Below are 16,343 nucleotides of genomic sequence, written 5' to 3'. Positions count from 1 at the left end.
ACCCAAACCATTCTGGGGTTCTGTGCAGACAGCTCAGTGCCTGGCACAGGTCCCAGCTGACATCCTGCAGACCTCCCCGCCACGGATGCTCCAGCAAACTCCCCCCACGCCAGTGGCTCCCCAGGGTCTCCCATCAGGGTCCATCCAGGCTGCAGGCCTGGGTAGCAGGGAGAGCAGATCCTGGCTGTGAGGCGGGGTGTGTTCTGGCTGCCTGCAGCCCCTGCAGCCCCTGCATCCTCACCTTTGTTGTCGTGCCAGACGCGGATGCGCCAGATGCTGCCCAGGCTGCGCTCGGTGGCGATGCGGAAGACGTCGAGGCTGTTGCGCTGGAAGGAGTGCTCCCCATCCAGGTGTCTGTGCCCACTTTTGTTGTCCACACCATACAGGGCAATCCCCACGTGGGCTGTGGTGCCTGGTAAAAGGTAAAAGGGCTCAGTGAGGGAAGGCCAGCCACAGAGTCACAGAACCATCCAGCTCGGAAAGGAGCTCTGGGATCATCAACTCCAACCCTTGATCCACTCCCCCCATGGTTCCCAGCCCATGCCACGGGGGGCTCTCCCCCCTCTCACTCCTTTTTTTTTTTCCCCTTTGCAGGTCGGATGAGTTCTGGGTGTGGATGTCAGAGGTTTTCCTCCCTTACCTCTACAACAACCACTCGGGGCAGGAGAGCTCCAGCACCACGCTGGGGAGCGCGCGGCTGCGGCAGCTGCGCCTGCAGGGAGGTGTGTGGGCTCTGCTGGGATGGGGCTTGGGGGACATTCCTGGAGGGATGGAGGGGACAGCTCATAGAATGACAGAACCATCCAGCTCGGAAAGGAGCTCTGGGATCATCAAATCCAACCCTGCATCCACTGCCCCCGTGGTTCCCAGCCCATGGCACTCAGTGCCACGTTCAGGCTCCTCTTAAAAACCTCCAGGGATGGATGGAGAATCCACCCCCTCCCTGGGCAGCCCATCCCAATGCCTCAGCACCCTCTCTGCAAAGAATTCCTTCCTAATATCCAACCTAAACCTCCCCTGGCAGAGCTGAAGCTCTGCCAGGGGAGGTTTAGGTTGGATATTAGGAAAAAATTCTGAAGCCCATGGCCTCTTGTCTGACTGAGAGCTGCCTGGGAGCAGAGCCCGACCCCCCCCTGGCTCCAACCTCCTTTCAGGGAGTTGGAGAGAGTGATGAGGTCTCCCCTGAGCCTCCTCTTCTCCAGCCTCAACACCCCCAGCCCCCTCAGCCCTTCCTCACAGGACTTGTGCTGGATCCCTTCCCAGCCTCCTTGCTCTTCTCTGTACCTGCTCCAGCACCTCAATCTCCTTCCTGAGCTGAGGGGCCCAGAACTGGACACAGCAATGGTCTGGATGGAGCTGGGGCTGCAGGGAGCATGGCAGAGGTTATGGAGCCAGGTTTATCTCTGCACCCAGCTTGCTTCTGGTTCTGCTCCTGCAGAGATGAACTGGGGCAGTGGATCAGGGGGGCTGAATCTCAGAGTTGAGGCTGATGCTCTCTGGAGGTGGGACTGAGGAGGTGGCAGGGGCTTGGGAAGCAGGGAGATGCTGGGTGTGAGAGCTGAAGCTCTGCCAGGGGAGGTTTAGGTTGGATATTAGGAAAAAATTCTGAAGCCCATGGCCTCTTGTCTTGCTGAGAGTTGCCTGGGAGCAGAGTCCAACCCCCCCCTGGCTCCATCCTCCTTTCAGGGAGTTGTAGAGAGTGATGAGGTCTCCCCTGAGCCTCCTCTTCTCCAGACTGAACACCCCCAGCTCCCTCAGCCTTTCCTCACAGGACTTGTGCTGGAGTCCACCCGAGGTGGAGCAGTTCCCCAGCACTGCCTGCCTGCTGGTGACCTGGTACAGATGCAATGGCCCTTCAGAGGGAGATTGGGGGAGGAAGGAATGGACTCAACAGCCACCCCACACCCAAGCAGAGTGTTAGACACAGCCTGGAGGGCTCACACTGGCCTGGTGCACGGACCTCTTGGCACACTCATGGTTTTCTTTGGAGGGGACTGAATGTGACACTTCTTGCCTTGCTAACACCCTAACAGGACCAGAAGTTTATTTTAGATGTTTTTTCCATCAAGTACTTGAAAGACCTGTTTTCTTTGACTTCTCTCTGCTCTCACTTGCCAGGTGGCCCTTGGTCCATCTACTCCACATGGATAATCCTTGGGGTGGCTTCAGGAGAATGCTGCTCCAGGTGAAACCACACTAAGATCCATGGGATCCATGTTTCTGGCAGTGACGTGGTGGCACTCCACTTCTGTCCATGCTGAGAGTTTCCACATCCCAACTATTTGGATTCCCAACTCCAGGATGATGTTTCTGGCAGCTCTAACTACAAACTCAGCCTGGATCAGCAAGCCAAGCTTTCTGCCTTCCTGCTGCTGGAAAATATGGCAGAATGGAGTGAAGGATGCTGGAGGGCAAAAGGATGATCCATCCTTCAGGAGAGGGTCAGGAGTGAGGAATAAATGTTGCCTCTTGGCTCCTCCTGGATGCAGAGCCCAGTCAGGGAGAGCAGGCTGGGGATATTTCTATATTGGGTGGCTCCTTCCAGCAGAAGTTGCTTGTCCCACCCCCACAGCAAGTGGTGGGGCAGCACACTCTACTCCACAGCTCCTGACCTGCCTCCTCACTGCCAAAAAGCCCCATCCCTGGGAGTGCTGGGGGAAGCCCTGACCTCCCTGGCTGCTCAGAGCTGCTCCAGCCCCCAGCTCAGCTGGGGACCCAATGCTTGGTGCAGGATGTGTTGAGACCTCAGGGGCACCACACAGATGTCACCCTGGGAACCAAGGAATGCAGAAGAGGCTCTGGGCTCACCTGACCCTCGGCCCCAGCCAGTTTTCACCAGGATCTCATATTTGTACAGCCCATTCTTGCCACAGAAGGGGATCACTCCCACTCGGGTGATGTCGATCATGTCCAACTTGTGCACGATCAGAGCGGCCACCGAGTAGGTGACAAAGCAGACAGCACATGTCAGCAGAACAATGTAGTTGAGACCTGGGCCTGGAGCCTAGAAGAAAAGAAATCTGTTGTAAGGCACTCTCCTTCCCCAGGAGGAATCCCCCCTTCCCCAGGAGCCATGCCCAGGAGGCAGGGAGCTGCTGGCAGGGACAAGCTCGCTGGGATAAACCAGTGCTGGGTGACAGTTGGGAGGAACCTCTGGTATCCCACAGAGCTGAACACCAAGAGGTGTCCAGGATGGAGAACAAAACCATCTGCAAAGGTCTGGTTTCAGCAGCAGCCAGGATTCACAAGCAGAAGACACAGCCCCTCCAGGAGCTGTGCCCATCTGCACCTCCCAAAGGCTCCCAGGTCCTTGTGCTGCTCTGGGCAGGGGTCAGGGGAAGGTGAAACCAACAGGAGCCTGAGGCTTCCCTCCAGGTGACAACAATCTGCTCAGGGTGTGAGAGTGCTGCACAGCCTCTGCTTTGGTTTACTCACAGGAAAGATGAACTGGACGGAGTTTGGGGGCACAAAGAGACTGGCCCCAAAGGCAGTGAGGTGCTGGGTTAAGCACACAGCCTGGTCTGGCCTGGTTTCTTCCAGTGGGATGATGCCTTCTGTCTTCCAGCGTCTCTCCTGCTCACTGAAGTACTGGCAGAGGGAGGTGTAGAGCCCCAGAGTCACCTCCACTGGGGACCAGCTGAAATGGTTGGTGATGTTGAAGTAGTATGTCTGGATGGTGTCATCCGTCCTGCAGAAGGGAAAGGCACCCAGGAGGTGCTGTTAAAAGGACCAAAGCCCTCCTGATGGCTGTGTGCCCACCAGCAGAGCTGCTGCAGAGCACAGGGTGAGGAGTAAAGCCCCACTGGTCGTGGTATAATTCCCACCCCCCTCCGTCTGCACAGAAACTCTGGGGCTCCCCAGGCTGCTCCAATTCTCTGTCTTTGGATTATTTCAGTCCCTGGAGCACTAGGGCATCCTCTTCTCTGGGTGGGCAGCTTTGCACAGCCCTCCCACCACCCTTCCCGTGTCCCACTGACCCACAGGACACTTCCACAGCACCTCAGGCTCAGGGCTGGGAGCAGATTTTGCTCATAACCACAATTAATTCCTCTTTGAGCTTCCTTTTATCAAGAGCCATGGAAGCTCTGCTCCCACTCACACAACAGTGGCTCCACTCCTGCCCCACCTATTCCCAAACTGCCTTTTCCTCTCTGATAATGCCTGGGAATGGCTCCTAAATCACACAAGGCATGAACACACACCCACACTGCTGGGCAAGGCAGCAACTGAAGTGATCAGAAATGCTGCTCTGCTTCAAACCCCACGAGCACAGGAGCAGCACACCCCATGCAGCAGGCAGGCAGGGGGGGATAGAGGAGCCCAGGAGGAAACCTGCTTTCTGCTCCACTCAGACACTGGGCAGATGAGCTCTGAGGACAGAGAGGCCCTTGTGAAGGTTGCAGGTCAGGAACAAGGCTAATGTGTGATGCTTTGCTCCAGGAAATTGTTTCATGGGTCACAGGGAGGAAGGTCAGAGAGGGTCCTGGTGAAGATGGGCAGCTCTGGCATCCATCACTAGCTACGGCCACAGCCTGGCACAGTCACCCGTGGCAGTCTGGGGGTGACAGGGGTGCCAAGGGAGGCTTCTCTTACCTGGGGGAGGTGAAGAAGGTATAAAGCTTGTGGTCAGTTCCAGCCAGGGCCTCCAGGCTGATCTTCTTGGCAGCAGTGCAGTTGTGCTCGTTGGGCTCTGGCTCATGATGGAGATAAGCCATGATGAATGGCTCAGGCTCACTTGCAAGGTAGTGATCTGTGTGGGGAGGGGGAGAAAAAAAAAGCAGGTAAACACCAGGGAGGGATGGGCCACATGCCTACTGCCAGCAAGGGGTGTTCAGGGAGCAGTATGAGGAATGCAAAAAGTTAGGAGAGATGGTTTTCCAGATTGCACTCCCTCAGGCCATAGTTCAGAGAACCCCTGAGCAGGAGGCTCTGGATGCTGTTGCACTGAGCACAGGACAAAGTCCCACCAGTGCTTACCTGGCTCAAGGAAAAGGGCTGGAAAAAGCAAAAGGCTTCTCAGAGCCTGAATCCACCAGCAAAAATTACACAAGAGGACTGGACAGTGCCCGTGGCAGCCAGAACCTCAGCCCTGCAGTGTGGAACTTGCTGGCTACCCCTGACACCCCCTCCTACCCCACCTCTCTCCTAACTCTCTCTCTCTCCCAGCTCTCTCTGCTGCACCACCAGCACTCCTCTCCCCCAGGAAGAAACAGCAAAGAGCTCCAAGGGTTGGCTGAACCCGTGGTACCATTCAGGACTCTGTAAGTGAGCTGGAAGTGCAGTCCTGCTTCTCTGTTGTTGCTCTCCATGGTCACAATGAGGTTCACAGATGTCCTCGGCTCGATGACTCCAGTGCCAGCAGCCAGATTGTCAGCACCTGAGCTGTTGGACACCATGACAGTGATGGCTTTCTCTGAGTCCAGGCTCCCGATGGGGATCTGCACCCCAGTGTGTGTCTGGAACTCCATGGAGGCCACTTTTGTGGACACGGTGTAGTTGCTGATGTAACCAAAAGGGAAAGGATTGGAGTCCACTTGGAACATGACTTGGATGACATCCGTCAGGTTGGACAGGGTGGTGTTGAAGGCCTGGGGGATGGAGAACTGGCAGTTTGGGGTGTTCTCGTAGCAAAGCAAGTTAAAGGGATCAGACCTCTTGCCTGTGGCCTTAATTTCTCCCCCCACCAGCTCCAGGGGCTCTTCGTTCAGCACCCGGGACTTCATGAGGATGCGCATCAGGCTGGAGGAGAGGTTGTAGGCTTTGGGAGCCAGCAGCAAATTGTGGGAATCAGCAAGCAGCTCCTGGGGGTTGGGTTCTTGTGAAGCTGTATTGACAAGATGAATCAGGTCACCTGCCAGGAGAGAAATAAAGGTGCAAAGAGAGGACATGGTAAATAGTCTAGATAAGTGCTGCAGTCTGGATAACATCTGACACCTTCCCCAAACAATCAGACAAATCTTTCCTCACTGTCTTCTCACTGTAACTCTACACTGTGCACATGACCTTCCACAGTGGAAGTGTTCAGTAGCCCTGAGCTGAAAATAGAGCTGTCAGCAACTCCTGTAGGCTCTGGGGGAATCTACACAGTTTGGTGGTGAACGCTCAGATCACAACAGGCTTTGTGTTCCTCCTGTGAAGTGACCAAGCAGGGCAGACTGGGAAACAGGGCAAGGAATGGATAAAGCAAACACAGATTTTACTGTAAAGTGCAGGACACTCAGGGAATGCAGAGAAGGTGCCTCTGCTTCCACCCAGGATAACCAGGTGGGAATTTCTGCTCAGTGTTTGTGGTGCCCAGTGAAGTTTGGCAACCTCAGAGTGCAGCCAGGAAGGCAAACATCTGGAAGCCACAGCTGTTACTCATTGTTTACTAAAAAGATAATTCCCTGGAGTATTAGGTGAGTTTATTAACAACTTCATATGGAAATGTCTGCAGAGACAGTTGCTAGAGCCTGGGCAACCCTGGGAAAAGTGCAGGGAGAAGAAAGTGCTGGGGTGCCACACTCCAAAGTCTGGATGTGACTTCCCTACCAGCCTGAGAAGGCCAAACCTGCAGCAGTGCAGGAGGAAGCCTGCAAAGCTTCCCCCCATCTTCTTCTGCCCAGCACCCTGCCCAGGGAGACCTGAGCCCCCAGCAGCACCCACTCAAGTGTCACCATGTCCTGCAGGAACAAGCCTGACCTGTGATGTTGAGGATGTTGTCAGCGATCCCAGTGGGTGTCACAGTGCCCTGGGTCGTCTCCCCTTGCAGAATTGTCATCATGGTCTCCAGCTTGTTCAAGGTCCTTGTCAGGCAGGACTTGCAAACCAGCTCCTTGCTCACCATCTGCAAAGGGCAACGGGGTTTGATTCAGCAGGGGGAAAGACAAAGGCAAAGTCCAGCTGCCTCAGTCCTGCAAAGACCTCAGCACCTTCGTTCAAACACCATTTGCACTCTGAAAGTCACCCCAGCTCCTTCCAGCCCCAGGGAGGTGACTGCAGAGACCAGGCCTGCTCTGCTCACACTCAGAGGTGCCAAGAAGCTGCTGGTGTCTCCAAGACTCTTCCATCCACCTCCCTGCCTGTTCCAAGCTGCTGCTGTGCAGGCACCAGACCCCTCCATGCTGGGGGCTGATGGAGGATGCTTTAGGGTTGGAAAGAGAACTAAAGAGCAGCATATTCACATCCTCTGGACCAAACACATCTTCTGATGCATCTCATGAGCCCCCCTCTGGGGCCACACACTATTCCTACAGATATCAACCAGGAGGAGCTGGAGAGGATCCCTCCATCCACTCCGTTGCCTTCAATGGAAGCAAGATTTAGGCCTCATTGAATCTGTTTCAGTGTCCAAACACTCCTGAAGGCTGTGGGAGGGATCCTGCCACTCAGGCGTGATGGATGTCCCTCCCTCTGCTCCCAGATGTGTCCAAGAAACAGAATGTTCCAGCCATGGCCTGGAGCTCCCTGCACTCTTGAGGGCTGGATGGGAGGGACGGAGGCAACACATGGAAGCTGTTACCACAACCCTGTTCCTCGCTCTTATTCATCTTTTTTTTTTTCTTTTAATCATCATAGGATTCAGACGTGATTCACCATATGTTTTGGTGAAGAATCAAAACAGCATCTGCAGGTCCAGCATTCCCCCTTTTCTGCTTTTATTTTTGTAAGTGATGAGAAGTGAGGACAGGCTGAGTAAACCCAAGTCCAGAAGGCACAGCCAGGTATCAAGGAGGTGGGGAAGAAAAGGGTCACGGGGAGGAACCATCCAAGGACCTGCTGCTGGGGAAGGAGAATCTACCAAGAGGACTGAGATACTTTTTTTTTCCCTTCCAGGAAAAATTCCTTCTGAATTTTCCTCTCCCCTGAAGGTAAAACCAAAAAAGTATCAGCACTGCTTGACACTTCTACAGGGAAGGAAACGTGTGAACTCCGTGCTAGTCTCAGACACTTGGGGAATTCTGGATTACTGTTTTTCTGAGATTTTCATTCCAGTCCAGAGCACAAACTAATCCTGGAACGTCAGCTTTTCCCGTGGAAGAAAAGTTCTATTTCTAGACTGAAGCTTCCATGGTGAAATCAAGTCACAAGGCAAAAGCACAAGGGAGAGACAGGAACAACCAGTCCAGCATTGGAATGGGATATGCTGAACCCCTAATGCCAGAAGACAGAAGCAATTTTTAAGGATTATTTTTTAGAATAGAACCCCAGACTGGTTTGGGTTGGAAGGATCTTACAGCCCATCCAGTGCCACCCCTGCCATGGGCAGGGACCCTTCCCCAGCCCAGGGTGCTCCAAGCCCCATCCAACCTTCAACACTGCCAGGGATGGGGCAGCCACAGCTTCTGGGGGCAACCAGGGGCTCAGCACCCTCACCCCAAAGAATTTCTTCCTAATATCCAATCTAAACCTACCCTCTGTTTGTTATTTTATGTTTTATTATTTCTCTTATTCCAGTGCCTCTCCAGTCAGTATCATTATTTTATTCCAGTGCTTCTCCTGCCTGCCAAGGCCTCTCCTACAGTCTCCATCTGCAAGTGAAGGAACCCACTTGCTAGCCAGCTGCCACCCCTGAGAACCAGCACAAAAATGGGCTGCTACCAGAGAACCAGCACAAAATTCTTGGGTGCTGCTTCCCAGCACAGGAAAACTTCCTCTTACCCACACCTGCTAGTGGGTGGCATGGCAAGGAGCAGAGGTGACAATGCTCAGGACACAGTGTCCCCAAGTGTCACCTCCCTGCTTTGGTTGTTAGGTAGGTGGGAAAGAGAGACAGGGAAGCAGGAGGAGGACTGAGGAGCATCCAAGCTGTCCCTGGAAGAGCAGGAGCTGGATGGAGGTGGTGATGGGGAACATACCGTGCACTGAGCCAAGGCAGCAGAGATCTGCTGGATGTCATCAACTGTGTTGACACTCAGGGAGTTCAGGGTTTCTGTGATGTTGTTTCGGGTCCAGGTCCGGAGCTCAAACTCATTCCCAGTGTCAGGTTCCAGCAGCTCGGAGCGTTCATACTGGGAGGGGAAAAGCAGAGTGAGGAAACCTGTCAGGATGTCAGAGACTGATGGGCTGTGCTGCACCCACCTCTTCCCTGCACTCTGCAGCTCCCTGCCCGTGCTCTTCCCCAGAGGGGGATCCAATGAGCTGGTTTGCCAGTGGAACTGCCTCAGTTTCCCTTGTGCTCTCCATGCAATGATCCTAGCAGCCTCCCACTTGAGAGCCAAGGAGCAGAGCAGGGTGCAGACCTCAGCCAGCTCAGCATGGTGTGTGTGCACAGGGACACCGCCCCTGCCTGGCTCCAGAGGCTCTTAAAGGGCAGGGAAGTGTCAGCACAGACCAAAAATCCCTGCCCTGCCTCCAGAGGTGCAGGCAGAGGGACTGGGCCCTATTCCAGGTGTGGATGAAAGGGAATGCTGCCAGGAGAATGGGACTTCTGAGCTGTGGATGAGGAGCCTTGCATGCAGGCAGATCTTTCTAGCTCAGCAGCTAGAACAAGGAGGTCTCCTCAGCACCCAGAGCATCCCCTGAGTAGCTACTACAAGGAGTTTCCAGCCCTGCTGAGACAGAGCAGGGTGGCTGGCTCGGGGGAAGCAGGAAGGAGGTGTGGGAATTTGGGATAAGATTTCTGTTTCTAAACCCACTGCTTGGACTTGAAGCTGGCAGTAAAAACAAACAAAAAAACCACCCCAAACTACCTGAATATGAGGGGGAAAAGGCGGGCTGCACAGGAGACCCCCAACACCTCCTTCTCTGGAACATCAGCTTTACTTTGCACCCCCTCTGCTTTCTCTTTCTCTGCTCACTGTGTGTCTGGAGCTTTTTTACCCTTTTTGACCCAGGAAAAAAGCTCCATCCCAGCTCCCAACATGCAGGTACACCGATTGACAAGAAAAAACTGTAGCATTACTCATTTCCCTACATTGCTGTACAAAACCTGGCCAAAGAGCATTGCTGGCAATCGAAAGACCCTGCTGGAGGGTCTGGGGTCTCCTTGCCTCTTTCTCCTTGGGCAGAAAGTGCTGCTTTACCTCATTTAGGATGGTGATGAGGGCCAGAGAGTACTCGATGACCTGTTGAGGGTCCCCTTGTTTCACCAAGCCCTGGAGCACGGTGTCAGTTTGGTTGTAGAGCCAGAGGGAGAGGCTGGGGAAACCCTCGGGTAAGGTGATGGCCATGGAGCTGCCAAGGGAAAGAGGTGGTGGGGTTCAGAGAGGGCTGGAAAATGAGGCTGGGGGAGAGGGGCAGAACCTGCCCTTGAGCTCAGGAGGAGGGAAGCAGGGGGTTAAGCCATGATGACAGCATTATTGATGCTCAGGTTGCATCAGGAACATCACGGTGCTGGGGGTTGGCTCCTCACTGGGCCAGCTCTGTGGAGCTGCAGGTGGAGGGTGCAGATGGGTGCATTGAGCCCGGAGGAGAAAATCCAGGTTTAGTTGGTTTAGTTTGAAGGAGCAGAAAGAGCACGTGGTGCCTTCAAAGCCAGGTGTCACCAGAGAACCCCCATAAGGACCATCTGCCCCAGAAGTGATGACCCACAAAGATGGGAACCCCCTGCTACTGCTGGATTCCCCCCTTCTCCCCTTCTTCTGGGATTCCCAGTGCTGCCATTCCCTCTCCCAGCAGGGAAACCTCTCCCCCAGGATGTGCCAAGCCCTTCAGGACAGGGTCAAGCCAGGCCCGTGCCTCAGGTCTTACCGGTTAATGGCCACCACGGTGGCTCCCAGCTGGTCCTGAACCAGGACGGCCACGGACACCAGGAAGCCACTCTCGTGGAAGCCCGTGGGCAGGAAGGCTCCGTGCTCAGCCCTGCTGCCCTTGTAGACACAGAACTCGTGGTAGTGCCCAGCCCGGTGGCGGGAGGCCAGGAGGATGTACACCAGTGGGCCCTCTGCCTCCTCCGTGTCCCTCCAGCCTGCAGAGTCACACAGGCACAGAATGTTTAAGCTGGAAGAGACCTCCAAGATATCCAGCCCAACCTTTGACCAACACCAACACCATGTCCTTAAGGACCAGGTCCAAAAATGCCTCCAGGGATGGTGACTCCACCCCTGTCCTGGGCCATCCCAATGCCTGACAACCCTCTCAGGGAAAAAACATTTCCTAACATCCAGCCTGGTGCAGCTTCCACCCAGTCCCTCTGGTGGAAAGGTGGAAAAAAAACCAAAACAACCCAGGGTGAGGGACAAGGACACCATGGGGCCATGGCTACCATCCCAAAGTCCACCCCAGAGCTGCCACTGTCCCCTCACTGCTGTCCCCAGCAAGGGGCTCCCCAACAGGCAGAGGGACAGGTTGTCCCCCCACTGCTAAGGGACAAGCTTAAGGATTCCAGCAGGCTGGAGGGATGGATGGTCTTCAGAGCCTGCAGTGTAAAGCTCTTTGAGGGTTTTTTTCTGATATTAAGGGGTTTCTGCCCAGGTGCTTGGGTCCTGTGAGGTTTAAAGGGATTTGTGAAGAGTTCGTAAGCAAAATAAAAACGGGAAGATTTCTGCTGGAGCTGGGAGCAGAACTGCCCCAAGGCTGCTGGACAAGTCCTTAGACAGGGGCTCAGGAAGGGTCATATCTAGGATAAAACCTGCACAAAGTCTTCCCTGGGGCTCCCAGGAATTTGGGGGAGTTGGGAAATTCACTGCACATGGGGCAGTGAGCACCAGGGAAGGTGCTGGCTCTGCCAGGGCTCTCTGCACTGGACCTGGCCCAGTGGATCTGCAGCCTGCATGGTTCACTTCAGTTTGGAAACAATCCCTAAAAGCTCCAATTCCCACCACTCCACAGAGGTTTGATTTCACAATGATTCTGGGTAGCTCAAAACATACCAGAGGTACAACTGTAATCATGGCAAATACACTTCTGCTTCTCCCCCAGCTGAAGCTTTGGTGACCATTCCCCCCCCTCCAAGCTCCTCTGCAGCCTGGCTTCCCAGCATTTGTGCACAGACAGCATTCATCCCTAACACTCATCATTTGGGGAAAGATGGTTTTCAGAGGCACTTATTCCTTGGCCCAAGGCTACAGGCTGTCAGCCAGGCCACTTTTCCAAAGCTTGACTCCTTGTTGGTGTCTCTGCAGCTGGATGAGAAGGTAACTGCTGCTGGGAACATCCAGCCCACATGGCAGAAGAGGCCCCAGTGTTTTGTCTTTTGAGCCTTCCCACATAACGTGTGACTCAGTTTGGGGCACCTCTCTTCTTTTTCCTGCACTAAAATACCAGTTTCTTCTGTCCTGGTGTGGATATCCCCGTTCAGCTGCCTGAATCAGGATTAACAGTGCCTGCTTGCTACCCTGAGTTTGAGAGCTCCATAATTTGGACACACAAAGCTGCTCGTGGTCCAAGCTCTGGGGATCAGACCCACTCCTGAACCCTGGCCAACAGCCTCCTGGGGTCAAGAAAAACATCTGTGGGAGGAAGAGCAGTTGGGAACATCCTGGACAGAAGAAAACTTTGTCCATAAGCTCTCACCTGTACACTCAAAGTGCACCTTTGCCATCAGTGCTTGGAGGGGTCCCTTGGGAGACAGCTGGCAGGATCCTCCAATGGGTGGCTGGTTTGGGAGCAGATCGATGGAGGCAAATCCTTCCTCCCCTGTTGTCAGGTCTGTGATGTGGAGGGTGAAGGTGTAACCCTCCCCATCCTTCAGGGCCCCTTGCCTCAACACCAGGTTCATGCCCGTGTCACCAGTGGAGGTGGTTTTTTTGTCCAGGATGAGAGACTTGTTTTTAAAGCTGTGTGCTGCCCACCTCTGCAGGTAAAGAGGAGAAAGACAGGAGAGGTTTTGTTTCACTCTGAAGTTATGTCCTGAAAACGGTTTGAAGATTGAATCTTTTATAAAAAGTAACAGATTTCTAGTGGGAGCGTATGCCAAATTTGCAGTTGATAATTCAGCTTTAGTCTTGTGTGCTGCAGCAACAAGAACTGGAGCCTTTCCAAAATGTCTGGTGGGAATATTTCCACTGTGAGATCTACTTCAGTCTCTGGGATTACATCACCCTCCGACAGAATATTTCATAATACAGAACACAAAACACAGGAAATAAATGAAGTTCTGGTGGTGTCTCCACGGGGTACCATGTTTTATACACCTCAAGCTGGACGTGTCCTGGGTGGTTACTGTTAATAGCACAAATGTACAGATGTGATAACAACAGGGAGCCAGCCAGCCAGAAAATGCCACACAAGAACATGCTGGGAGCAACACAGCCCAACCCTGACAAGGGGACTTCCCCTCCTGCCACCTGCTTCACTCAACAGGTTGCAGAGATGCTGCACAGGGGAATCTGTAATTTGAGGAGAGGATGAAGGACTTCAGGGGGTCAGGAGAGGCTGAACCATCTCTGCTTGAGCCAACAGGATAATGGGCAAAATGCCAGCCAGCAGGGAGAAGGAAATATTCTATGGATCTTTTCTAGGGAAAAAAAATTGACTTTTGTCTGAAACGAGGTGGTCACTCGTGGGCTTGGATTGAAAATGACCCAGCAAGGACTTGCCCTTGGGTTGGCTGAGACACTGATGGAGGACAAAGGGACAACCCAAAGTAAAAGGAAAGCTCTGGACATCTCACAGGGATTCCAGTGCTTACAGACATAAGAAAAGTGCTTCACAGGCTCTACTGGTCTCCTCTGCCCTGCCAGGGCATGGCATGGCACATGGGAGCCCCAGGACACTGCAGGCAAGCTCCATGGAGAAAGATGAAAAGAGACCAGATTCAGGCAGCCTTCTTCAGCCCCTCCACCAGATTGTAGGCTCCAGAATTATTTCCCCTCTATATCTCTGTAGCAGTTTAGACTTTTACTTCTCATCCAGCATTTCCCACCCCATCCTCTCTGACTCTCCCCTTCTGCCTGAAGGTGAAACACAGACCAGCACTGCTGATGACTTTACCCCAAGCTTGGAGTCGTTGTGACAGTTCTGGCAGGTCCCCTCCAGGTAGACATAGGAGCTCTTGCTGACTTCATAGACAGACTGAGCCTTGCAGGAAACACACTCCAGGGACACGATGGGGACTCCTCCCCTCTTGATGAATACCTGGGGAAGCAAGAGGCTCCATCAGGAGATCTGAGACAAAAATACAGATATCTCTACAGGTGTGCAGACAGCCCAGCACCTGGTTCTGCAAGGAGGAATCACTGTGCACCAGCCCAGCCTGTGCTAAGGAACCAGCAGGGAGGGATTTCCAGAGGATTCACATCCCTTTGCTGATGGTGGCCAGGGTTAAGTTGCTCTATCACTGATTTTCAAGAGCCACCCAGCACCAAGCAGGGCCAGGCTAGGAAATCAGTTTATTTATAATTTTTCACAACACAAATCACTTTCAGAATGTCCCTCTGGTACCCTGGGCTGAATTCCCTGCTGGTGCTGTTGGGGATGATGCTCACGGAAGCACCTCAGGACAGCTGCTGACCCCACAGCTCTCCTCTGTGGGACAAACTCCTGTCCCTGCCTCTGCAGGGGTGGCAGCACGGGGTCTGCTGTGGGTCCCTGCCCTCCACTCAGAAGGTCACTAAATGGGAAGGGGATGCAGCCCAGAGGAGCAGAGGGCTCAGGGCAAGCTGGGGAGCCCGGGTATATGGAGAATGTCCAAAACCTGGGCATGGTCCTGCTGTCTGGCCCAGCAGAACCATCTGCCCGCTAGAACCACAGCTCAGGACCTGAGCCCTGGGCTCTCCAGAGTGCTCCCTGTGCAGAACCATCCCCCTTTCAGATTAGACATTCTGCTCTGCAGCCTGGAAAGGCACTTTTGCCAGAGAGCACCAGCTTCTCCCAGGCTTTCAGCTCCCAGCTCCGTGACCTCCACACCTCCCCAGCAAAGCCCTCGGAGAGAGGAGAGCTCTAGGAGCACGGGTGGCTCAGACACGAGGGATACTGAGCTCTAAATTCCTGTAATCCCTGAAGGAACGGGGTTGTCCAGCAGTCCACAGAGCCCTCTGCCCTGGCACAGTGAGTATTCAGAATTCAAAGGCAGCAATGAAGACATTGTTTAACATGGCAGACTTTTAAAAAAAGAATAAATATTCCACAGCGCGGAGCTGGAGCTGCAGCTTCATTCATTCCTCCAGCATTTGCAAATTTCCTGCGACACTGGAATCGTTGTTTTGTGCTCATGCATGGAAACCAGATAGTACGGAATGTCCTTGAAAGACTATCAATTTAATTTTTTTTTTTTTTTCTTTTTATCCTCCAGCTTTGGTTTAAAACCCAGGCAGTAAGAGTTTCCACTTTCAGCCTAACTATATCTGTAATTGCCAAACGCACCACGATGAATGTTTCTGACATAAACCATAACTGCTGTCGGCCTGCAGATGCCTTCAGCATTGGGCTTAATTCGACATAAACAACATGCACTTCAAAAAATCCTCCCTTAAAAAATTCAGGAGGAGAGAGAGGAAAGGAATTGTTGATGGGAAAACAAAGCTCTCTATACTCCGGCTCTTTGGAAGATCTCTCTGGGCAAAAAATCAGGGAAGAGCCTGCTGCTGGGACTTGTGCTGGAAGAGCTATTGACCATGGGTTCCTTTGCTGTCCTGTGGCCACAGACCCTCAGTCCCAGGGCCCGTGGCCAGCACCACTCTGCTGGGTCCCTAACGCAGCCTCTGCCCAGACAGCGACCACCGAAGGAAGGATGAAGCTCAAAGGATTTGGCAGGACGAGCTGGAAGTGCTGCCCAAAGCAGAGCAGGATAAACAGATCACGGAAATACCAGCGTGTGTTCCTGCCAACGACCTGGATGGGATGGGTTCTGGAGCCTCGGCCATGCCCTAAAATCTGCTTCTGTGCTGTGGTGCAGGTCAGTGCCAGCCCTGGCACACCCCAGCTGAGCCGGCACCGCGCTCGGATGGCGCCTGGGATGTGGCTGGGGGATTCTCCAGGGCTGGGCACAGTCCCGAGCCAGCAGTGTGATCCTCTAGAAACTGCCTGAGAAAAAGGACATCGGGCTCCCAGCACCAGGCACACAAGGGCAGAAAGGGAGAGCTCTCTCCCTGCAATACGTACGGTTTGATTTGTTGCCTCGGGACTCATTCCCTCCTTCCTGACGGTGAGGTCGAACGTATACTCCACATCTGCTTCTAATACAGCTTTGGAAATTGTGACAATTCCTTCCTTGGCACTGAAATTCAGAGAGCACCCTGCAGCCGAGCTCTGCTTGCAAGGAGAAAAGAACTTTCAAACCCTCCTTGGTACGGGTGCACGTCGGGTTAGTCCACAGCCAAAACATTCAGATCCACACAGCATCCCTGTTCCAGACCTTACTCTGCAATGCCACCACTGGGGTGGGAGAAACAGGGTGGTGTGTGGACAGTAAAGCACATTTTCCTATTCTGCAGGTTAGTTAGAAGTACTTGGAATACTCCTGTATTTCATCTGAGCTTCGT

The 16,343-nt window shown here is 53.6% G+C and overlaps 1 protein-coding gene across 3 annotated transcripts in view; it reads right to left on the bottom strand.

The window, feature by feature from the left end:
• The window catches only part of PKD1 (polycystin 1, transient receptor potential channel interacting), an 84,607-nt gene that overhangs the window by 19,234 nt on the left and 49,030 nt on the right, over positions 1-16,343 (bottom strand). For 2 of the 3 annotated variants that reach the window (XM_071760890.1, XM_071760892.1), the window contains 12 exons: positions 15,964-16,113; positions 13,855-13,998; positions 12,436-12,715; positions 10,672-10,888; positions 10,005-10,155; positions 8,838-8,990; positions 6,682-6,826; positions 5,249-5,851; positions 4,594-4,750; positions 3,436-3,688; positions 2,809-3,004; positions 242-412 (listed from right to left, as the gene is read on the bottom strand). In XM_071760890.1, coding sequence (XP_071616991.1) covers positions 242-412; positions 2,809-3,004; positions 3,436-3,688; positions 4,594-4,750; positions 5,249-5,851; positions 6,682-6,826; positions 8,838-8,990; positions 10,005-10,155; positions 10,672-10,888; positions 12,436-12,715; positions 13,855-13,998; positions 15,964-16,113 — 2,620 coding nt within the window. The remainder of the gene's footprint in view (positions 1-241; positions 413-2,808; positions 3,005-3,435; positions 3,689-4,593; positions 4,751-5,248; positions 5,852-6,681; positions 6,827-8,837; positions 8,991-10,004; positions 10,156-10,671; positions 10,889-12,435; positions 12,716-13,854; positions 13,999-15,963; positions 16,114-16,343) is intronic. The other variant, XM_071760891.1, reaches the window with a different exon arrangement.

This window comes from Heliangelus exortis, chromosome 17 (assembly GCF_036169615.1).
Source record: "Heliangelus exortis chromosome 17, bHelExo1.hap1, whole genome shotgun sequence".
NCBI lineage: Eukaryota > Metazoa > Chordata > Aves > Apodiformes > Trochilidae > Heliangelus > Heliangelus exortis.
This window is presented reverse-complemented; position numbering and strand designations above follow the sequence as displayed.